The sequence below is a fragment of the Armigeres subalbatus genome, chromosome 3 (genome assembly GCF_024139115.2).
Source record: "Armigeres subalbatus isolate Guangzhou_Male chromosome 3, GZ_Asu_2, whole genome shotgun sequence".
NCBI classification, from domain to species: Eukaryota; Metazoa; Arthropoda; class Insecta; order Diptera; family Culicidae; genus Armigeres; species Armigeres subalbatus.
Window position 1 is genome coordinate 297977609 of NC_085141.1, and position 25202 is coordinate 298002810.

The 25202-nt window shown below is 40.5% G+C and overlaps 1 protein-coding gene across 5 annotated transcripts in view; it reads right to left on the reverse strand.

Annotated features, from left to right (window-relative positions):
* Positions 1–2300: 2300 nt before the first annotated feature.
* Positions 2301–25202, reverse strand: part of LOC134224953 (serum response factor homolog) — a 738652-nt gene continuing 715750 nt past the window's right edge. Inside the window, exons 1-3 of one of the 5 annotated variants that reach the window (XM_062704636.1) lie at positions 15989–17055; positions 15255–15732; positions 2301–3386 (exon numbers count right to left, since the gene is read on the reverse strand). In XM_062704636.1, coding sequence (XP_062560620.1) covers positions 3139–3386; positions 15255–15732; positions 15989–16078 — 816 coding nt within the window. In that variant the 5' untranslated portion in view covers positions 16079–17055 and the 3' untranslated portion in view covers positions 2301–3138. Of the gene's footprint in view, positions 3387–15254; positions 15733–15988; positions 17056–25202 lie in introns of those variants that run through there. The other 4 variants (XM_062704629.1, XM_062704631.1, XM_062704633.1 and 1 more) reach the window with 4 other exon arrangements.

Consider the following 25202-nt stretch of genomic DNA (forward strand, 5'->3'; position numbering starts at 1 on the left):
CCCCGTTGATTTTGGCAATGGCGAAGCCCTCGTGTGTCGAAGACACCAACTCTTGTGTGTGTGTGTGTGTGTGTGTGTGTGTGTGTGTGTGTGTGTGTGTGTGTGTGTGTGTGTGTGTGTGTGTGTGTGTGTGTGTGTGTGTGCGCAAAACTACTCAAAAAATGTCACTCATTTTTCGGGCACTTATCCTTAACCGATTTGCTCGCAACAAGTTGCATTCGACGCAGAATCCTGTCTCATTGTTTCCTATTTGAAATTGGCCAGATCGGACAATGGGATCGAGAGTTATGGCCAAAATACAAAATCATACGAAAAAATCGTGTTAAAAATGTTACTCATTTTTCGGGCACTTATCCTTAACCGATTTGCTCGCAACAAGTTGCATTCGATGTAGAATCCTGTCCCGTTGTTTCCTATTGAAGATTGGCCATATCGGACTATGGGATCAAAAATTATACCATGTTTTTATGGAAAAAAAACTCACTCATTTTTCAGGCACTTTTCCTCAACCGATTTGCTCGCATTAAATTGCATTCGATGCAGAATGTCACTTTTTTAGCACTTAGACTTCATCTATTCCCCAAGCAACACAAGTTCAACAAATCTGGTTACAGTAACCATATTGTGACTGAATCCGGTCATATATAAGTTACTGTGATTGATGTGCAATATGTGTGCTTCTAAGGTCGCTCGCAACAGATTGCATTCGACACAGAATCTTGTCCCATTGTTTCCTATAGAAACTTGACCGGATCGTACAATTGGGTCAAAAGTTATGGCGAAAATACTAATTTAAAACTACGAAATAAAATGCCATTTTTTGCTCTTATGCTCATCCGATTTGTTTGCAACAAATTGTGTTTGGCGAGATTTTTCTTTATGCATGTAAACAAATATGAAAAATAAGACCAATCCACATATTGGTGTTATTTGAGATTTTTCCAAACCTTTTGAACGAACGAGAAAGGCACCATCACCGCTAGGTTGATTAATCTGGGTTTTTTTTAAATGATTTTGTTTCTGGTTTTGTTGCTGTTAGTAATTGGGAAGGCGATTTTTTTAAATAAGCTATTCGAAACCACAATTCTATACAAGGGAAGGTTGAGCCGAAACGAATATTCTTCAAAGTGCTAAGCAAAAATATATGCGCATTGATGGCATTAGTAGCAGTCAAGTGGAAATTTCTTTTATGATTCTGATTTTGGTTTTGTCTAGGAAATTCGGAAATGTATGAAATTTGTTTAAATGGAATTTTGACCACTTAAAGATCACGTTTGCGGGAAAGTCATCAGAATCCGAGTACCAACCTTCACCGTAGTTAGCTCTTTTTCCAAATTGAACATCTTTCGGATGCATGATTTACCCAATCGTCACGTGTACTATACCGATATACCACCGATATTACCATTTATGGATATACCACAGTCAAGCGAACCCACATTTTTTTTGTTGTTTTCTCGGAATTATGTAAAATAAATATGTGTTAAGTACAGTCAAGTTCTATTGAAAACATCACTGTATATCTATAATCAATGAAAGTACCCAAACGTTCTTAATAAGTTTAGTTAGAGACCTCTTGGTCCTTTTTTGACACCAACAAAATATGGTTACAAGGTGCGTGCCTAATTTATTCATCATCACACTCTACGTATACGCAGAGGAAGTAATTTAACTTTAACATCAAATGAACTACCATTCCTCTCCATCCATTTCGCCTTAATACTTACCAACGAATATTGGGCCAACGATTGAGTTATCAATCGTTTCAATCGAAACCGATGTCAATTACTCTTGTCAGAAATGGGGTGGGGAATTTCCCATATGTTCATTGAACTCGTTTCACCAAAATTTCGAAACATTCCCATTTGTCATTAATATTGAAACATGTTGAGGTGAATCGAATTCAACGACATTTCCTACGGAGCGTCGCACATATTGTCCATGTGCGGTGTTAGCAATTACCCGGCTGTATCGATTTTCTGCACCAATTTGTAATATATTTATTATCCTTGCATGGCATGGACAGACGGTAGGAAAGGGGCCGCACTATCTGGGTCGATGCATATTCCTTTTTGTTCTTTTCTGATTCCGACATGTCTGTTGCATGCCTCAATTATCCACACGCCCACTCGATTGATGTTATCATCATAACATCATTACCTTGATGGAACACCACAACAGAACGCCTATGCGGAGGAAGTAATGAAACAGAGATTCGGGTGGATTGAAGTGTGACTAAACACGAAAAGTACCAACAGTTACAAAAATGTCAAATTTCTTTCAAATTATGATACACTGACGTTTTTCCAACATTTTATTAAGAACTTTGATTCGGAGTATTACAATAAATTATGAATCTAAATTAAGATGAAATGAAGGAAGTAGAACTAGGTGCCAAACATCAACGATGGTTGAACGTTGGAGCGAATTTATAGTTAACAGATGAACTGTTGATATTGTGGTGTTGGAATCACCGAGAAAGATAACAACTAAATCTTTCCCTATTCGCACTTTTGAAGTGTCTCAATATTTATTCAAGCTTACAGTCTGAGATGTGGATGAAAATAGAAAAAAATGGTGTTGATCGAATTTACACTAACAATATGAAAAATGAAGATTTCTATCCCACACAAAACATTTCAGAGTTGGCTTGAACAAAAACATTAAACTTATGGAACTAGTGTTAATGAAAACTTATTCTAGGGTCAACTTCACACTGTCAACAACTCGAGTCTCATTCCGTTTTTATTTGCTTCTTTTGAGAAGTTTAGAGCTTTCTTCAAACCACTCACCACATTGTAAAGGTGTTTGAGCAAGGGTTTGGCTTTTTCCTAAGTTATAAAACGCAACTTTGTTATATAGCAGGATTTAAGTACTTGTAGCCTTTTCTCGTTTGTAAACTATTAAAAGCATTTGGTTTTGATTGGTAGTGTGCTGAAATTGAAACAAAAAGACGTTTCTATGTGAAGGAATAGAGTTGTAGGTAAGTAATAAACGGTATTTAGCTACTTGGCGACAACAGAACTAGGTATAAAGCTCCTAACATGACAGATAAATCAAAAACTCGCGAGAAATCAAATCGGCTCAAACAAATTCATCATAAGTAATGTTAATCTAATAAAAAGCATATTTTTGGGCTCAATCATCGACTTCGGTTTTGACGATAACGTCTTTGGACTTGGGAGGACGCCTTCCCGACGATGAAGCCGATGACGATGAAGCAGGAGACGACGATGATCTGTTGTTGTTGTTGTTGTTGCTGGATGAGGTTGGTTTGGCATTGATTGCTTGAGCAGGGCTGTTTTGATTTCCGTTGGCATTTTTGGAGTCCGGCTTTAGTGTGGACATGAGCGACAAGGGTATGGTGATGAATTGCTGACCGCCATCTGAAAAAAAAAAACAGGATATGAAAAGGGTTAAATAATACAAAGATCTTTGATTTGATCTCGTTTAGAATTGTATAGCTCATCGGAAGCCAAATATACATATATAAGAATTTTAAGATACTTCTCAGAAGTGCATTCTAAATTTATTTCGGTAATTTCAAAATTTAAATAGTTTATTTACACCATTGAATGCATTTTGACTCGCGAAAGTATATGTATGGCTTTTAATATAACATTTCAGATGCGGCACACCTTAGCCTAGCGGTAAAATGCGCGGCAATAAAGCAAGACCATGCTGAGGGTGACTGGGCTCGATTCCCAGTGCCGGCCTAGACAATTTTTGCTTTGGAAACTGTCTCGATTTCCCTGGGCATAAAAGTATCAGCCTCATGATAAACGAATGCAAAAATGGTAACTTGGCTTAGAAACATCGCAGTTAATAACTGTGGAAGTGCTGAATGAAAACTCAGCAGCGAGGCGATGGTGTCTTAGTGGGATGTAATGCCAATAATAAGAAAAAGAATATAAGATTTCATGTATAAAAATGACTTCAAAGCACCTCATGAACGAGCATGACTCAATCGTCTTCGGCACACATATTTGAAGCCAGGTGTTGCACACACAATATTGAGAAGTAGGGTAAGATCAAGAAAGCCCCTCTTGAGGAGTGCAGCAAAAAAAAAAATAGGAATATATATTTAATATTAGATGGAACACCGTCAAAGCAGCTATCAACAACGTAGCTGGCAGCTTTTTCTTGTACGTGAAATGAAATCTAGCTTGATGCATATAAGAAGATACCAATATTCGGTTCACGGCCTCTTTCCTCCATCCTCGGTGCCATCCATCTTACCAGATTGATAGTCGTAGACTCCGGCGGGATTCAAACACAGGGAAGTGTTCGTTTGAGTCTTGTGAGCTTTCACGGAAAGCTAATCTAATAGATGATTCGCCATAGCTTTATTTGATCTATACTGTCATATTTCACAATGAAAATAATAAAAAGGTGATATGCAGAGACGCGACATTCATGAAGTTATTAAAGAATCTGCTGTACAGTAAAGACCTGGCGCAGTTTCGAGCGGTGCGATACAGTCAATAAAACCATCAGAAATAAATAATTTTGAATGCAGTATGCGCGACACAGTGCTAGACGAACCAATTTTGAGTAAAACTTTTCTCGATCAACTCAGGATTGCCCACCTCAATACTGATAAAAAATGAAAGCTAATGAAACTTGTATCTCGTTATGGTGATGCATTTTTCATTAAAGGCTAACCACACTGTCAAGCATGGAATTCAAATGAAAGATGACATACCTATCCATGCAAAATTATATCGTTATCGCTGCAGGCAATGTTTGATTTACGCTTCCATACCAACGGCCACAGAATCGCTGTCGCCAAGCGATAGAATCGCATAGCGACTGTAGCGTCGCGTGTTTTTGGGGGACCTTAGAATGTGAAAGTGTGCAATGGGCCATCAGAGAACAATATTGATTGAAATCGCTGTTATTTTGCCTAACGTCTATCCAGGAACGGCTTGGCAGATAGCGTGGTAGGGTAAGAGATGGTATAATATGCCCACCTAAGGCAATACCTATGAAAACTTTTTACTTTTCAACGCAATTTATGCAAACTTTGTGTTATTTGGTAGTTCAAAAAGTCGTAAATGCATTGCCTGTCAGTAGTCATATAAAAATATTACTGAGAACACGTAATGAAGCTTTTTTGAAATGTCGTGAAAAAATGAATTTCAAAAAGTGCCTAGGCAATACGCCCATCGTAACCAAAGACGTTTCATAGCCCTTCATTAGTATTTTATCTATCCCATAATAAGAAGGCCTTTCGGCCAAATGACCCTTTCAGCTGATGATCCTTTCGGTCAAATGACCCATTCGGCCGAATGACCCTTCCGGCCAAACGACCCTTTCGGTTAAACGACTCTTTCGGCCAATTGACTCATTCGACCAAATGACCCTTCCGGCCAAACGACCCTTTCGTCAAACGACTCTTTCGGTCAAACGACTCTTTCGGTCAAACGACTCTTTCGGAAAAATGGTCTTTTCGGTCAAACGACTCTTTCGGCCAAATGACCCATTCGGTCAAACGACATTTTCGGTCAAACAACCCTCTCGGCAAAATTACCCTTTCAGTAAAATGACCCTTTCGGCCAAATAACCCTTTCGGCCAAATGACCTTTTCGGCCAAACAACCCTTTTGGCCAGATAGGTTTCGGCCTGGTGGCATTCGGCCAAATGGCTTTCGGCTGAATGGGTTTCGGCCAAATGACCCTTTCAGCTAATGATCCTTTCGGCCAAATGACCCATTCGGCCAAACGACCCTTTCGGACAAATGACCCTTTCGGCCAAACGACCCTTTCGGCCAAACGACTCTTTCGGCAAAACGACCCTTTTGGCAAAACGACCCTTTTGGCCAAACGACCCTTTTGGCCGAATGACCCTTTCGGACAAATGACCCTTTTGGCTAGATGGGTTTCGGCCTAGTGGCATTCGGGCAAATGGTATTCGTCCGAATGGGTTTTGGTCAACTGACCTTTTCAGCTAATGATCCTTTCGGCCTAATGACCCATTCGGCCAAACCACCCTTTCGGCCAAACGACCCTTTCGGCCAATAAAGGTGTGCGACGGTCCCATATTCGTCGGCGGCGGCGTTTGTCAAAATTTTGGTCAGCGGCGGCGGCGTTTTCGGCGTCACGCCGAAAGCCATTTTAGCCGGCGGGGGCGGCGGCGTGAATCAGCGTGACGATTTTTTCATTGCGTTTTTCTAAGATTTTTTTTGCATTTTTTCGGGATATTTTCAAGACATTAAAAGAAAATCTTTTAAATTTCCCATGAAAAATATAATGAACTTCTCCAGAAAAATCTATAAGTTTTTCCATAATTTGGAAAATATTTTCGAGCAACCTTTGGTATTACCAAGAGAAGGTCTTTGTAATACCCAAATAAAATTGATTGGAATTTCAGCAGAAAAATCGTCGAAATTTGCATGAGAAACTTCAGAATTTTTACAAAAAAATATTCTTAACTACGGGAAATTTTTTGTACATTAGACGTTCGATAACTGAAAATAATTTAACTGCAATGCTTTTAACAGCATTTCGATAGTTACATCAGTTTTTTAGTTATCGGAAAGCTGAGCTTCAAAACGATGTCAATGTCGTTGATAGCAGCATCCAGCTTTCCACGCTCGGCTATGGCGGCCTGTCGGAATGTAAAAATCAATCGGTCGCTGTACTGTTTGACACCAGCTGGAGGAGAACTCACTGTCGAAAAGGCATTTTTTCCCTTCCCCTCACCCAGGAACGCCAGTAGGGTTTCCTCCAGCTAGTGTCAAACAGTACAGTGACCAATTGATTTTTTCACACCGATAAGCCGCCATTACCGTGCGTGGAAAGCTGGATAGCGCTGAACAATCAGGTGCACTTCTATTCTGACGCTGTCTGACAATTATTTGCCGTCTTGAATGCGTCGCAGTTATCGAACGCCATTGGCTAGCTGAAACGAAAACATGTTGCAGATATCGAACGACTAATGTATTGTCCATAAGAAATTGTTGGAAAATCCCATCCAACTTTCCACGCTCGGTAATGGCGGCTTGTCGGTGTGTAAAAAACGATCGGTCACTGTACTTTTTGACACTAGCTGGAGGAAAGCTCACTGGCGTTCCTGGATGAGGGGAAGAAAAAAAAACTCCTTTTTGCCGGTGTCAAAAACTATTTCTGCAAAATGGCATTTTTGGCCAACGATCGTTTCGGCCGGACAACCTGGTAGGGCAAACGGCTTTTTCGGCCAAATTGCAAGTTCGGCCGTCTGTCGCTTTCGGTCAATGGAACTTATTAAGAATTTTTAATCGAAAATAGGAAGAATTTTCTATAGAAATCTAAAAAAAACCTAAAAATTCCGAGCATTTTTTCGATGTTTTAAAGTTGGCTATGCCAAACTAGCCATTTAGTGATGAACTTCTCCCAGCGAAGAAAATCACTTTAATAAAGGATAAAAAAAACTAACCGTCTTATAAATATAATCTAGATTGGGGACGTCAACGTGAAGCATCTCTTTTACAAGTCACAATTTTCTGTGTGAATTTCAAAGAATACTCAACAGAAACTCAATAGGAACATTCCGTGGATATTCCGAACAATTTCCTATAGAAATTTGGAACAACTTCTCGTGAAAAATCTTCTCCCGTTATTGTCTTGAAAATATCCAAAATGACAAATTCAGCCGAACGACACTTTCGACAGAAAGTCCTTTTCGACCAAACGACAATTTCGGCCGAAAGACATATTCACGATTTTTTTAGCCAAAGGAACTGTTCGACCAAATGACATTCTCGGTCAAATAACTTTAGGCTAGATATCCTAACGAAGTCTGAAAACATAATGAGATCATATAGAAAACATATTTTGATTTTGACATCACATTGAGTCATAATTCGTTTTCAAATATGTATAAATCATTATGATTGATTACATATTTTGATCTTATTTTGCTGTAGATTACTAAATTGAATGATATGACATCAAACTTGGCACGGCAAATGCTGGGTAAAGCGTACCATTGGTACTTCGCGTACCTGAAGGAATAAAATAGACCCCATCTCGTGGTCTTTGTCCTCTTACCCAGCAACTCCTATCCCTACCTCCCCGCGGTGCTGGCCGGGATACGAGCAACCTTAGGGAAGATCGGGTAACCAACCCCGGTGGGAACTATGGTCGTATGCTGACAGGGAAGGGGGTTTGCTCTTCCGGAGGTGCTAATCTTTCTGAGCGTCTGTTCTCCGTGTCAGGATCGGCTCACAACAGCGTCTGTTTCCCATGTTAGGGGCGGCTGATCAGCTTCCGAGTGCCAGCGAGGGGCTCTATGAAACTGTGCACCATGGTCCACCGGAAATAAGGAGGAATGGTCCTCCGGAAATTCAGGGGGTTTGGTGTCAGGCCCTGCAAGCCAGCCTTTAAAAATCATAAGCAACGAACAATCAACAAGAGAGTACGGACCGGAACCATCGGCGAAGACCACTGCGACGAAAAAGGACTAGCGATTGGAAACTCGGTTCGTGGAACTGCAAATCTCTCAACTTCATCGGGAGCACACGCATACTCGCCGATGTGCTCAAGGACCGTGGATTTGGCATCGTAGCGCTGCAGGAGGTTTGTTGGAAGGGATCAATGGTGCGAACGTTTATAGGTAATCATACCATCTACCAGAGCTGCGGCAACACACACGAGCTGGGAACAGCTTTCATAGTGATGGGCGATATGCAAAGGCTCGTGATCGAGTGGTGGCCGATCAATGAAAGAATGTACAGGTTAAGGATCAAAGGCTGGTTCTTCAACTTCAGCATAATCAACGTCCATAGCCCACACTCCGGAAGCACTGATGATGATAAGGACGCATTCTACGCGCAGCTGGAACGTGAGTACGACAGCTGCCCAAGCCACGACGTCAAAATCATATTAGGAGATTTGAACGCTCAGGTTGGCCAAGAGGAGGAGTTTAGACCGACTATTGGAAAGTTCAGCGCTCACCGGCTGACGAACGAAAACGGCCTACGACTAATTGATTTCGCCGCCTCCAAGAATATGGTCATTCGCAGCACCTACTTCCAACACAGCCTCCCGTATCGGTACACCTGGAGATCACCACTGCAGACAGAATCACAAATCGACCACGTTCTGATTGATGGACGGCACTTCTCCGACATTATCGACGTCAGGACATATCGTGGCGCTAACATCGACTCGGACCACTATCTGGTGATGGTTAAACTGCGCCCAAAACTATCCGTCATCAACAATGTTCGGTACCGACGACCGCCGCGGTACGACCTAGAGCGACTGAAGCAACCTGATGTCGCCACTGCATACGCGCAGCATCTCGAGGCAGCGTTGCCGGAAGAGGGTGAGCTCGATGGGGCCCCTCTTGAGGACTGCTGGAATACAGTCAAAGCAGCCATTAACGACGCAGCGGAGAACAACGTCGGGTATATGGGTCGAAGTCGACGGAACGATTGGTTCGACGAAGAGTGCAGACAGATTCTGGAGGAGAAGGTCGCGCTGCAGCAAGGTACCCGGCAGAACGTGGAACGTTATAGACGGAAGCGGAGACAGCAGACCCGCCTTTTTCAGGAGAAGAAACGCCGCCTGGAAGAAGCGGAGTGCGAGGAGATGGAACAGCTGTGCCGTTCTCAAGATACACGCAAGTTCTATCAGAAGCTCAACGCATCCCGCAAAGGCTTCGTGCCGCGAGCCGAAATGTGCCGGGATAAGGATGGGAGCATCTTGACGGACGAAAGTGGTGATCAAAAGGTGGAAGCAGCACTACGAGGAACATCTGAATGGCGCTGAGAGTATAGGCAATGAAAGTCAAGGCAGCGGAGGAGATGACTACGTCAGTTCAGCGGACGATGGAAGCCACCCACCTTGAGGGAAGCACCCACCTTGAGGGAAGTTAAGGATGCCATTCAACAGCTAAAGACCAACAAAGCCGCTGGTAAGGATGGTATCGGAGCTGAGCTCATCAAGATGGGCCCGGAAAAGCTGGCCACTTGCCTGCACAAACTGATAGTCAGAATCTGGGAAACCGAACAGCTGTAGGGGTCTTATGCCCCATCTACAAGAAAGGCGACAAACTGGAGTGTGAGAACTTTCGAGCGATCACCATCCCGAATGCCGCCTACAAAGTGATATCCCAGATCATCTTCCGTCGTCTGTCACCATTAGTGAACGAGTTTGTGGGAAGTTATCAAGCCGGCTTCGTTGACGGCCGCTCGACAACGGACCAGATCTTTACTGTACGGCAAATCCTTCAAAAATGCCGTGAATACCAGGTCCCAACGCACCATCTGTTCGTTGATTTCAAGGCGGCATACGACAGTATAGACCGCGTAGAGCTATGGAAAATTATGGACGAGAACAGCTTCTTTGGGAAGCTTACCAGACTGATCAAAGCAACGGTGGATGGTGTGCAAAACTGTGTGAAGATTTCGGGCGAACACTCCAGTTCGTTCGAATCGCGCCGGGGACTAAGACAAGGTGATGGACTTTCGTGCCTGTTGTTCAACATTGCGCTAGAAGGTGTCATGCGGAGAGCCGGGTGTAACAGCCGGGGTACGATTTTCAACAGATCCAGTCAATTTATTTGCTTCGCGGATGACATGGACATTGTCGGCCGAACATTTGCAAAGGTGGCAGAACTGTACACCCGCCTGAAACGTGAAGCAACAAAAGTTGGACTGGTGGTGAATGCGTCAAAGACAAAATACATGCTTGTGGGCGGAACCGAGCGCGACAGGGCCCGCCTGGGAAGCAGTGTTACGATAGACGGGGATACCTTCGAGGTGGTCGAGGAATTCGTCTACCTCGGTTTCTTGCTAACGGCTGACAACAACGTTAGTCGTGAAATACGAAGGCGCATCATCTGTGGAAGTCGGGCCTACTACGGGCTCCAGAAGAAACTGCGGTCGAAAAAGATTCGCCACCGCACCAAATGTGTCATGTACAAGACGTTAATAAGACCGGTTGTCCTCTACGGACATGAAACATGGACAATGCTCGAGGAGGACTTGCAAGCACTCGGAGTATTCGAGAGACGGGTGCTTAGGACCATCTTTGGCGGTGTGCAAGAAGACGGTGTGTGGCGGCGAAGAATGAACCATGAGCTCGCCCAACTCTACGGCGAACCCAGTATCCAGAAGCCGGAAGGGTACGATGGGCAGGACATGTTGCAAGAATGCCGGACAGCAACCCTGCAAAGATGGTGTTCGCTTCCGATCCGGCAGGTACGAGACGGCGTGGAGCGCAGCGAGCGAGATGGGCAGACCAGGTGCAGAACGACTTGGCGAGCGTGGGGCGTATCCGAGGATGGAGAGATGCGGCCTCGAACCGTGCATTGTGGCGTCAAATTGTTGATTCAGTGTTATCTGTTTAGATGTTAACTAAATAAATGAATGACATCAAACTATGTACTTATTTTGTTATCGAAAACCAATATCAAAATTAGTTTTCGATTTGCTCTCATCGACAGCATTAATAGTTAATAATTGAATGTCACAGTAAGCTATTTCTGCTATTACGTTTTGTTATTTTAACCGTTAAAACGACCAAAAAGATATCGAATTAAGTAAACATAATCGATGATTTCACAACATTAAAAAAAAGTTATCGGTTTGCTCAGGAAGGCTTTTACCAAATAGTTGGAAAAAATTCTTATCAACTTCTTATTCTTATTCTTAAAAAAAAGTATCAACGTGATGTTGTAGAGAACTATCAGGAAATTATTTGGAAATTGCACTGAATCTTTGGAGTTTCCACTGAAAATTTGAATCGGCGTGGAAAATTATAGATCAGCGGCGTGACAAATTTGAAACGGCGGCGCGCCGATGCAAAAATGTCGGCGGCGGCGGCGTGCTAAAAACTGTCGGCGGCGGCGGCGCACACCTCTATCGGCCAAATGACCCTTTCGGTCAAATGACCCTTCCGGCCTAATGGTCTGTTCGGCCTAGTGGCATTCGGCCATATGGCTTTCGGCCGAATGGGTTCCTTCCTCCAAATATGCGCACACAGACATCATCTCAATTCGTTGAACTGAATCGATTAGTTTATAACACTGGAAGTCCCATTCTTACTATAAACATATATATTTAACGTACACTTAGTGTTCGAGAAAACAAAACCAGCCCTCTACTAGTTATTACAAGTATTTCTTGGGGACCTATTCCTGTAAGCCAATGAAATTCAACAAAAGATACTCAGAGCAATTATCGCAATTGAAGGAAGGTAAGTGGAAAAACATTTCTTAACTTTCAAATCCTTTTCCATAAATTTCAATGTTATGAATTACCGCACAGTTGGTGCAAAATTGACTGTTTTTGATACTCCATAGCGATTGATTGCATTTAGATCGTATAAACTGGTTTTACAATAATGTAAACATGAACTATTAATTTTCCTTTTCCACATCCCCATAGTGTATCTTATTTCAAAATAATTTTTACCCGTCGACTCATAGCTTGCGATAATGAGCCGGCATGACCTCAATGTCGAACTATTTATCGTGCCACCAAACCACCATTTGGTTACACCTCCATGAAAATGGATGCAATGAAGAACGCAGCGTTTATCACATCGAACTCTGCGTAATTGAAATGTTTGATAATATATTTATAAAATATATTTCAAACTGTTCTTGATAAAAAGACCAGCATTTTTGTTTTCATCGTAAGTATTGCAGTTTGCCTTGAAACATGGATTATCGATGCAGTTCGATAATCACACTTTTTTATTGCGTCTGCACAGTTGCCGAATTAGTTTTCTCGAATCCCACCAAATAATAATATTTTTTGGAGCAAATAATTATTTAAACTGCACAACTGGCAACCTTGGCCATCATTTAGAAAGAGAAAATGCGAGAAGCTGCAAGATGTGAACATGTCAGAAGAAAATGTTCAAAACAAAAGCACGTGGTTCTCACACCGTTTGCTTTCGTCTGACATTTATCGATGTCAAATCCCATTGAAATCGACGCTGTCACACTTTTGAGCACAGTTTGGAACCGTCACATTTTCAAACTGTGTTGTTCGATTTAGTGTGAACAGTGCAATAACAGAAATCTGTAACCAGACATTTGGGGAAGGCAGGGGCAGAGATGGCAAAAAAATCTGCTCTTTTATTTTTCACAGTTTTTAACCCTTAAAGGCGCAAGGCGATTTTTTTAGAAATCGTCAAAAGTATTTTTAGCGTAAACTACCATTAAAATTATTAACATTAAACGTAGGGGAACTGGGGGTAGGACGCCCACGTTAAGGAAAATGCCATTTTTATCAATGAAAACCACCATTTCAGCCAGTTTTCATCAGCGCATACTGAAGAACAGCATATCTGCGACTGACTACCGATAACAGATATCTAATTGTCCATTTTATTGCACAGAAATTTGATTTTTAAAAAGCACCCGAAAAAAATGATTTTGAAACCATGCGGGGTGAGATGCGCCAGTGGATGGGTTAAAACGCTTATGTGCTTATCGTACTGATTTTCATTTTAATTGCCTACATTAAGGCAATTAACCGAATGTTTCAGCTGTTTCGGTCATACGAAATGAGCATGGGCGTAATGCCCCACACCGACCTCAGAAGTTTGAAGGCCCATAAAATCGTTTTAAAACCATTTTTGACGACGATTTCGTGTGGAACATAAAGAACACGAGTAAGCAGCATGGCTCATGGCTCAATTATTAATTTATCAATGTATAACAGCGACAGAAAGACTAAATTCCACCGAGCTAGAATTGCATCAAAACACGCAAAAATCGTTTTTTCGAGTTAACTAGAGAAAAATCATGAAATAGCCTATATGTATCCAATGGCAATATTTTTCATTGCTTTATCGTATAGACTATTGAAAATTATCAAAATGGGGATATTTAACCTTATTCAGGGGTGGCGCGTTTTAACCCCTATGGGCGTGCTACCCCCACTTCCCCTATTTTCGGTTTGTTGTTTTAAAACAACATTGCGCATTTAAGGGTTAACAATCAAATAAAATTCATTCAGTGAGTGCAATTACTAGATGGATATTTGAGTTTTCGAAATTTCACTCCAATCTGACAAAATAGTGCACACAAAATACACGCCGGTGTATTTGCTATGCGAGCGCTCGCCTGGCTACACCGTATATTATTTTGACAGATCGAAGTGACATTTCGAAAACTCAAATATCCATCTAGTAGGGACACGGCAGGTATTTCCGTCCATCGTCGTAGCGTAGGGGCTAAAACCAACGAAAGCAACGTACATTTGCTAGAACTCTACTATAGCAGAACGTTCCTCCTGAGCTTACGATTTGGTACGTATGAGTTTTACAAAAAAGCGTCTCTTTTATTGGTTTTCGAGACTATGACGAACAGACGAAAATACCTGCCGTGTCCCTAGTTGCACTCGCTGAATGAATTTTATTCAACTGTTAAAAATTTTAAAAATTAAAGAGCAGATTTTTTGCCAACTGTGCAGAACATCTCTGGGCAGGGGAGGTAGTATGGAGTAGGGATTATCATACCCGACCCACTAAACCAAGTCCTTCTTCTCCAGGCACATGCATCGGTTGATAAGATTTCAAAATGTTTGTTGTAGTATATCTATATTTGTTTCCAACGACGAAATTCTCGTTTCATAAATTTGAGAGATTTATCTATTCTAAGTAAGGGTCAAGAAAACATATAGGGACACGGCAGGTATTTTCGTCTGTTCGTCATAGTCTCGAAAACCAATAAAAGAGACGCTTTTTTGTAAAACTCATACGTACCAAATCGTAAGCTCAGGAGAAACGTTCTGCTATAGTGGAGTTCTAGCAAATGTACGTTGCTTTCGTTGGTTTTAGCCCCTATGACGATGGACGGAAATACCTGCCGTATCCCTACCGTTTTAACTGAAATCCCGAACATGACTCGTATTCTTAACACTGAAGTTTTAGCGCCCTGAAACAAAAGTTTTCATCGATTTTCCATACTGAGGATCAGGATAGCAAACGAATTCAGATCCTATGGAAGGTATTACACGAATAAAGCCAAACTAGGGATTTAAAAGCGAGTATTTGGAATATGAGCTATGTTAGGAAATTGAGTCAAGACGGTAAATGATCGGATGAATCATCGAAGAAAAAGTGCGCATGTTAAAAAAGGCTAAGAAGATGATAATGTGAGTCACTCGCCAGGAGGTTGTAACTAACTCTAGATGGTAGAATGAAAATCAGAGGTTTTATCGATACATTCTACATTTTCTGACTTGGACGTACGTTATCTTTTCGCATTCTTGGAGAATCTTATCTAATTGATGTAGTTCTCCCACTTACCCTCGTTATGCAGCTGAATTTGACCAGATTGCAGCAGCCTCACCAGCACGTCTTGAGGTAGATTAGCCAAAGCCGTTGCCGGATAGATTACATTGCTTGTCACTTGTGATTGCTGTTGTTGTTGTTGCTGTTGCTGTTGTTGGTGGTGTTGCTGGAGAGCCTGCTGCTGCTGTTTATATTGCTGTTCGAGGATGGACAGTTTACTACTGTTGGCAGCAGCTTGTGCTGCCTGGGCCGCTGCTGTTGTTGCTGCCGCCGCTGATGCTGCTGCTGCTGCTGCTGTTGCCGCCGATGAAGACGATGTTGAAATTGACGTACTAGAAGATGACGTTTGTGGCGCTATACTAACACTGTGATTATTACTATTAATGATTGGTTCATTAGTTATTTTACTATTACTACAGCTAGGTCCAGGTGGCGAATCAGGAGGCGAGTAGTCCTCGGTATCGCTGCCGGACGACATCGGTGAACGATCATCCTGGGGGAGAAACGAAAAGGGAGAGAGAGAAAAGGCGGATTAAGGCGAGTGCTAAATCAATTTGTCACGTGTTTTACGGAATTGTGCAATTATAGTGGGCTGAAAAAGCAATACATCAACGAGGGGGATTAGCGTGTGCCAAAGGTGGATAAATTGCTTTTATCCAATTGCGGCGATAAGAGCCGTCATACGCGCTTGATCCATCCATGGTTACCGTTCCATTGAGTGACGACCCTTTAGGCTAATATGTACGTACGAGCGTTGACCATAAGTGCGGTAGAATCGAGAAAAAAACGACTGGTATTTGAGCTGGGCAGTGCAGCATAAAAAGTATATCACTGAACATAATGCGAGCCTCAGCAACAACGGTACGGAGCTAGGGCGATCCAACAATGGGCAGGTATTTCATTAATAAAATATTCCACCCTAATTTGGAGAGCGCGAGCAAACGACAGGATTCGAAGGGATCGAAGATAAGTTGGTGATATGTTTTTCAACCCGATGTGCCGAATGGGTCAGGATCTGATTGGTCAATCTTGGAACTGCTGGCCGGTGTCAGTGGTGAGGACACATTTATTAATGAAGAAAGAAAATTTATGACGCGAAATGGTAGCTTTATGAGTTGTGTTTTCTCTCCTGCTGTTCCAAGAAAAATTGTCTGGATTCCGTGCAGTGCTACCAGATTTGAATTAAGTAACAAAACCATTTATTATTTGTAATTTGTTATGGTAGCATTTCGTTCATTTTGCACCAATCCCTGATACCTTTTTTAAGCAGTTTAAATTATAATTTCCTAAGCATTCCACGACAGTTTGACCTGTTCGATTTTCTAGACCCATTATTATTTCAATGCCAGGTGTTGATAAGTTGCTTTTATTGATACTCAAAAACTCATCTAAACAGCAAAAACATAACAAACTAAACATTAAAATCTGCCTACCCTCCCCGATGCGTCTTTGTGTCACAAATCGTTATCATCATTATCATCTTCCATGTAGCATCTTGTGCAGCAGCAGCTCCTCGGCATGCCACGGTAAGTGCGCTGGACGTACTCCATTTAGGCATCATCACCGGGGCATCCATCCAGCTATCGGGATCTCACCTACTTTGCATCGCGCTTTGGCAAAGCGAGAAGACGTGCGCCGCCGCGATGATCCTCTCGATATGGTGGACGAACCACTGCACACTCGCTGCTTCACGAAATGATCCAAAATGGTGCGTTGTTACATTGCTGGCGTTGCCAAGTGGTTGTAGTCCATCAGTCTGGCAGTGACGAAAGTGCAGCACAGTGGTGCATTGGTTTAAGAATCAAGCTACATCTGTATAAACATTTAGCTAACTTCCCATCCTAGAGATAAGCAATCAACAAAAATAGCTACATATTTACAATCTACTGTTTTGTGCTTCAAAACTATTTCATTTCTAAAAATCAACCAAAATATGTTAGCTGAGACTTGTTGTCCCAAAAACGAACCATTGTGCACGGGTAGGGGCCAACCCCAGCGAGGTGCTACGGTGACAAACGAGATATTCTCTATTTCGATGTGGCAGGGAAGGTGATCCAAATTTGGATGACGGTAGCAGATCGGTTTTTTTCTCTTCTCGTTCGTGTTTGCCGGGCTTGAAACGATTCTCCCCACATATGGCATTGGAAAACATCATGTTTCGCGATGTCGGCAGGTGGAAATTGTCAGAAGCGACTGAAGCATGGGCGGGAGTTCGAGGCGTGCGGGTTGCCATCCTCTGATAAGGCTCAAGGAACGCAGTTTGAAGACTTGATTTTCCATAATTTTCACAAAGACAAATTACAGATGCAGAAATTTTCTCGTTCGATGTTCGGGCTGGATGGAGTGACAACGGGCCCTTTCCGAACGGGCGAGTTTCATTGAGTTTCAGCGAACAAAAAGGCACTGCCGAGGCTGAAGGCTGAATGCTATCAGATGGGGTGAAGGAAACACGTGAACGATACCGGTAAGGCACTTTGAAATGTTGAATATTTGTGATCGATTTTTGATTTACTCATTTTATCAAAGATAAATGTTTAGCTCTTTAAGGGCTATTATCTCGTTTCACGATAGATATTTAACGTATACTATGCTATTCAACTGTTTCAAATGAATTTCGGTAGAAAAATTCAAGTAAATTTCTTTTAGTGTCCGTTAGCATGACACTACAAGTACTTCTCCAATTGTCACATGGTCTATACAGCGTGTCCATCATTTGTAGGCTCACTCATTGACGAGACAGGGTGCAGCATTAGCTCCCGTATAAATTAACGACACCAGTTAGACAAACTATTGCCAGTTCGTCTACCGCTTGTTTGCTGAGCGTTAGCAGGTAATGTAGCAAGCAATGCAATAATGGGTTGACAATTTTGAAAACTAAATAAGACCGTTACAAATATTTCATAAAAAAATAAGTCCTACTGGCCTTCGGAAAAAAAAACTCCTCGGATTTGTTGAAGAATGTTTTAAAATATCTCAAAATTTTCCGAAAATTTTATTGTTGCCCCCCTCAAATTATATCTTTTGGGCGAAAACATTCGAGGGGGGGGGGGGCATAATTCTTTTTAAATATTTGTACCCTAAATTTATTTTCAATTTTATTTTCATAGGCAAAGTTCAATTTCGGTCATATGAAGCTGGAATGTAAGCAAATAAAGCCGCCAAGACGAAGAAATTTTCAATTTATGAAGCAGATTCACCTCCAACCTGTGTTCGTGTCATATGACCAATTTGTTGTTAACATTTTTGCAAATGCCATTTTCAATTCCGAATTTTTGATCAACCTATGCCGGATGATCATGGAACTTTTTCTAACAGTGAATTGCTTTAAATTTGAAATCCACACGGAATAGCAAAACAACTCTTTTTTGGGTTCCTTTCACTAAAATCTGCCCTTGCGTGGAAGAAGACCAATGTTTCATATCATTCATGACAGAGTGAGAAAACTATCTACTAGTGAGTTAAAATTTTGAACTTTGTACTTAATGTTGAGTTCTTTTAACTTATTTATATTATCATTATGAAGGTCATTAATATTTCAGAATCCAATGAAACTAATTTTTTTATCAGGTTTTGTCCAATTTAGCAACTTTGTATACTTTTAATATTTAGGAATGATATTTGAAATGGGTTTATGTTATACAATTATATTATACAGTGAACTTTCCCTAACTCGACATTGAAGGGACCATCGAGTTAGGGAGGTATCGAGATAGGGAATATAATTAATATTTTTTCCCAAAATATCAAACACGTTTCATAGCATTTAGAAATATGGCTTAAGGTCATTTGGCCGAATGCCATTTGCCTGAATAGTTAAAATGGTTTCGAAGGGAGAAGTGAAATTTTGGAAGAGAATAGTTAAAAGTGAGAACTGAGAAACGATAAATGAGATGTTCGAAGTGAGTACAGAGTAGGGAGAAGTGATTACATAGAAATGGAAGTGAGTACTTAGTTGTGTGTGGAGTAGCAAATGAGAAGTGAGTAGTAGGAAGTCAGAAATAAGAAGTGTGTGGTGCGCAGTGAGATGCGATAGTTGCGAAGTAAGAAGTGGGAAGCGAATAGTAAGGAAAACAGAAGCAAGAGGTTAGAAGTGAAGAATAATAATTGGGATGTGAGAAGCTAGATGCTGAGAAGTGAAAGGTGAGTGATGAGATATAAGATAGAAAGAAAAAGGAAGAAAGAAGTAAGATATAAGAAGAAAAAAGACGAAGGAAGAAGTTAAAAGAAAGAGGAAAAAAGGAAGAAAGAAGAAGGAAGATGGAAAAGGTACGAAGGACCCGAGCAGCACACATGTTGCACACAAGTTATTGTGACCCATATGTAACCGAATTTAATCACATTTGAGTTGCTGCAACCAAATCGGTCTGGATTGTGCTGCTAGGGGAATAATGAAGAAGGAAGGAGAAAAAAAGGAATAAGGAAGATTGAAGAAGAAAGAAGGATGAAAACGGAAGGAAGTAGAAGGAAGAGGGGAGAAAGAAGAAGAAATAAGAGAAACGGTAAAGGAAAAGGAAGTAGAGAGAAAGTGGAAGGAAGAGGGAATAAGGAAGAATAAAGAAGGAAATAGGTAAAGGAAGAAGAACGAAGAAGAATAAAAGGAGCAAAAAGAAGAATGAAGGAAATTGGAAAGAATATTAAATAATTTCACTAGTTTCAATTCTATTATTAATATTGTCTTTATAAACGAGGTTTTCGGTTCTAGACAGGTTCAGCTCGTGATATTCAAGCCTCATATCCCAGTTCTCCAGTCACATCCTATTTCTCACGTCTCACTCCTCGGTCCTCAGTTGTCAATTCTTACTTTTCATTTATCACTTCTCACCTCTCACCTCATTCCTCACTTTTCATCACTTACTCCTTACTGCTCACTACTCATTTGTCACTCAGCATTTCTCACTTCTCTTTTCTTACTTTTAACTTATAACTACTCATATCTTACTTCTTAGTTCTCATTTTCTTCTTTTCACTTTTCAATTCTCACTTTCACTTCTAATTTCTCACTCCTCGCTTCGAATTTCGAATTAGGGAAAAGGTAAAATAAAGGGAAAAAGAGGAAAGTAGCAGGAAGAGGAAATAAGGAAGAAGAAAGCTCATTTAGTACGTCTCCCTTCTCACTTTTTTATTCTCACTTACTCCTTCTTATTTTCACTTCTCACTTCTTACTTTTCACTTCTATAATTCTTCTTCTCACTCTTCACTTTTCGCTTCGAATTTTTCTCTCCTCATTTCACACTTTCCCCTTCTCGTTCACTCACAATCTTTCACTTCTCACTTTTCGCTTTTCATTTCTCACTTTCTACTTCCCATCAAGGATTGTCTAAATGCTCAGAGCGGTGCGAAAAATGTTCGTGCAGCACCCGCCTTCGGGAGCGCGTCTCTCAAATTTTGCGAGCTAAAGAGCCGAAGGTGCGCGGGCTCTCGTTGCTACGTGCGAGTCAAAGGCTGCACTACCCTTTCGGGTAGCACGGGTAGTGCACATTGTGCATTTGTTATTCATTGAGAAACTCGAAATCATATTAAGCGCCCGCCAAACAATGGACGACAAATATTTGTGATTATTTTTTTGTTTGCTTTACAACAATAAAAAGTTATGTGTTCACAGATATTTGGAACACATTTATGCAGTTTTTCTTCTTTCCAAAAAACATACATGACTGCAATTAAAAAATAATTTAGGTGATCGGAGATAAAAAGTAGGGGAAATGTTCCGATCTCAATCTCACTGTACATATATCCATCTCATCGCTAAACAAAGAAATACAGCACCAAATTCGTCGCTTCTTTTTGTCAACATGCGTGCTCACTGCTGAAAAAAATCACAAAAATAATAAACAAACCAAATTCCTTTCCATTTCTTTGTTTTTGATGGGATGGAAATAGGAGCTATGAGATGAAGTGGTGAACCGTTCCCCTAATTCAGAAAATTCTTTTCCCAAAGTCACTGCAGTGTGATGTCAAGTCACGCGTTTGGATAATGAAACAAAAAAAATACTTGCTTTACAAGCAAATTTTCATACGCGAGTTTTGGAATTAAAATGGTTTCTTATACGTGGTTTTTTAAAAAGTACGAGAAACGCCAAAGTCCACAGAAACAGATTTCCGCAAAAGTATTTTTTACGTAGTTTTTGGAATTTGGGTAAAAATGGACTTTTGCGTTTTTTTTTAAATTTATTGTCATTATTATTCACATGCAGAGATTCCTGGAAACTTAAAGACGCGTTTCCGTTGGAATATTTTGAAATATTTTTAAGGTAAATAAATATTAAAAATCAATTCACTATATCCATAGATATAAGAATTGAAAAGTTATTTGAATGCATTTGAAGAAATCATATGAACAAACTATTATAAAAAAGATAAATAATTCTCGTAGTAGATAAATTTTGCGTAGTAGATAAATATCGAATAAAGAATACGCCGATCAACCATCTCTCTATAGAACACCAAAGCGTGTAATGGTTTAGATCTCGAAAAACAAGCCGACACCTCGTATATGGTGCATGTTAACCATTTCTGATAACATCGAGTTAGTGAGGTGAAAATGCATTGGAAAATTACTTGGACTTAGAGAATATCGAGTAAGGGAGGTATTGACTTGCGAAGGGCACGCAGTGTGCTGGATTCAAGGAACTTTGAATTTCATCGAGTAAGGGAAAATATAGAGTTAGGGAGAGTTAACTATATTGTACGGGAAATGGCTGTTTGGCCAAAAGTTAATCGACCGAAAGCCATTTGACCGAAGTAGAGGTGTGCGCCGCCGCGCCACGCCGCCGCCGCCGACTGTTTTTGGCACGCCGCCGCCGCCGACATTTTTGCATCGGCGCGCCGCCGTTTAAAATTTGTCACGCCGCTGATCTGTAATTTTCACGCCGATTCACGTCCACAAAATTTTCAGTGGAAATTCCGAAGATTCAGTGGAACTTTCGTTTAATTTCCTGATAGATCTTTACAATATCACGTTGAAACTGAGAATGTTTCGTGAAGATGCCAATGATTTCCATTAAAATTTCATACAATTTATTGTTCAAATTTCGAAAAGCTCTTCGTAAAAACTAAACAAAACTTCGGGAGAAAAATCGCGAAGGATTTTCCGTTGAAATTAAAAAAAAAACTCATTGAAATTAAATTTTTGAATGGCAAAGAGTCGTTCGGCAGAAGTCCATTTGGTTGAAGGCCACAAGGCTGAAAATTGTTTGGCCAAATATTTTGTTCAAACGAAAAGACTATTTGGTAGAAGTCTACCCAAGCAAAGCTTGAGAGAAAATCAATAACTTGTTTTAATGTTGTGAAATCATCGATTATGTTTACTTAATTTTATATCTTTTTGTTTATTTTAACGGTTAAAATAACAAACGTATAGCAGAAAAATCTTACTGTGAATCAAGTAAAAAACTATTCCTGCTGTCGATGAGAGCAAATCGAAAACTAATTTTGATACTGGTTTCCGATAACAAAATAAGTACACAGTTTGATGTCATATCATTCAATTTAGTAATCTCCAGCAATATTTGTAAACAAATCTTGAATCAATTTGATGTCAAAATCAAAATATGTTATTTGGCCGACAATGTCATTTGGTCGAATAGTTCCTTTGGCTGAAAAATCGGTTTGCGGAATAGCGTAATAGCCGAATATGCTCTTTGGTCGAAATGGACATTCGGTGGAAGTAGGTCATCTGGCCGAAACGATCGTTGGCCAAAATGCCGTTTAGCTGAAATGGTTTTTTTGACAGAATGGTCCATTTGGCCGACATCTAGCCAAGTACCATTTAACGTTTAACGGAAACTGTTATCAGGTCAAAACCGAAAATGGTTTGACCGAAAATGTAGTTTGACTGAAAGCAAAAAAAAAAAATTGGCCGGACTTGTAACAAGTTATTTGCCCTAACTGGTCATTTAGCTGAAAATGACGTTCGACTGAAAAAGTCGTTTGACCGAATAAGGATCATTTGGCCAAAAGTGCCAGAATTGTCATTTGGCAGAAAAAGCCGTTTGGCCCAAGAATGCCCTTTCTGCAATCTTACTTACTAACTAACTTACTTACTTCTTTGAAAAGTGTCGTTTGGCTCAATTGATCATTCTCCCAAAAAGACGATCAGCCGAATAGGTCATTTGACAGAAAATTCCATTTGGCCGGAATGGTTGTTTTGCAGAAAAGACATTTCCGGTCCAAATGACCATTCCTACCAAACAGCACTTTCGGTTAAATGATCTATTCGGTTAAACGATTTTTTCGGCCAAATTAGCATTTCGGCTGAATGCTCATTATGGCTGTATGCCGCTTTCGGTCATACTAAATTTTTGGTCAAACCATTTTCGACCTGATAACAGTTTTGGATAAACGTTCAATTCGGCTTAATGGGATTAGGTTAGATGACTTTTGACTTGAAGGCCAGTATCGACTTGAAAAGTAGAGGTTACGAAATTTCGTTCAAAGTCGTTTGATAAAAAGGCCTTTCCAACGTAAATGTCATTAGGCCAAACCGATAGATATTTTTGACGAAATTACTAAATTAATTTTTAAATTTTGTCCAACGTTTCGTTGCTCTTTGTTAAGTATGATGGGTGTTCAACAACTGCAAATTACCCGTTCATTTCAAATAAAAAGTAACGCTGAAAAAAATGTTTTTCAGAACCCCCCACCCCCTCGTAACAATCTGCAACAATTTCCGGAACTGCCCCCACCCCTATGCGTAATGCGTAACAAACAATTTATTGAGAAAAAAAAATTTTTTTGGTAGGATTTAAAACACGTTACAATAAATTATTATGCATTAGTATACTTTATGCATTTTTAAACAAAATTAACATTTTTTCAACATTTTTTTTCTCTATACAATTTATTTGTCACGCGTAACAATATTCCGAAGGACATCCACCCCCCCATATTTTGCATAATAAATTGTAACAAATATTAAACAACTCCTCACCCCCTATTGCGTTACGTTATATTTGAACAGACCCTTATTGACATTTGGCCGTATAACATGTAGGCCCAAACGATATTTTTGGCCAAATGACCCATTCTGTCAAACGACCATTTCGGCCAAACGGCATTTTCGGGCTGATGACATATTCGGCCAAACGACCTGTTAGGGCAAACAACTTTTTCGGCCAATTTACCAGTTCGGCCAATGGAATTTACCAAGAATTTCTTTTGGACAATACACTAGTCGTTCAAGAACTGCAACATGTTTTCGTTTCGGTTAGCGAGTTAGCGTTCGATAAACGCGACGCATTCAGTACACCTGATTGTGCAGCGCAATGCAGATCATAGACTTTGACATCGTTTTGAAGCTCAGCTTATGTAACTATTGAATTGCAGTCTCTCGCAAAAATTCTTAAGAATATGCTGTTTTATCGTTGGCCATGCCAAACTCGCCATCCTAATTATTCTAGACTGGCAAAGTCAACCTGAAAACAATCATTCTACCAGCAACACTCTCCTGCAATTATGAAGATTTCTGTGCAAATTTCGAAGAATACTAAACAGAAACTTTCTGTGAATTTCCGAAGATTTTTCTGTAAAAGTGCACAACAATTTTTCGTGAAAATTCTAAAGTATCCCATTTTCTGGTGAAATTCCAAACAATTTTATTAAGAAATTCCAAATATTTCTCGAAACCTCAAAGTAGTTACCATGGAAAATACGAAAATAATTTCCAAATTTTAGAAAAACTTTTAGAATTTTCTGGAGAAGATCATTAGATTTTTCATGCGAAATTCAAAAGATTCTTCCTTTGATGTTTTGAAAATTTCCCAAAAATTGGAAAAAAAAATTTAAAAAACGTAATAAAAAATCACCACGCCGATTCACGCCGCCGCCGCCGCCGGCTAAAATGACTTTCGGCGTGACGCCGAAAACGCCGCCGCCGCCGACCAAAATTCTGACAAACGCCGCCGCCGATGAATATCGGACCGGCGCACACCTCTAGACCGAAGGATACAAGACCGACACACATTT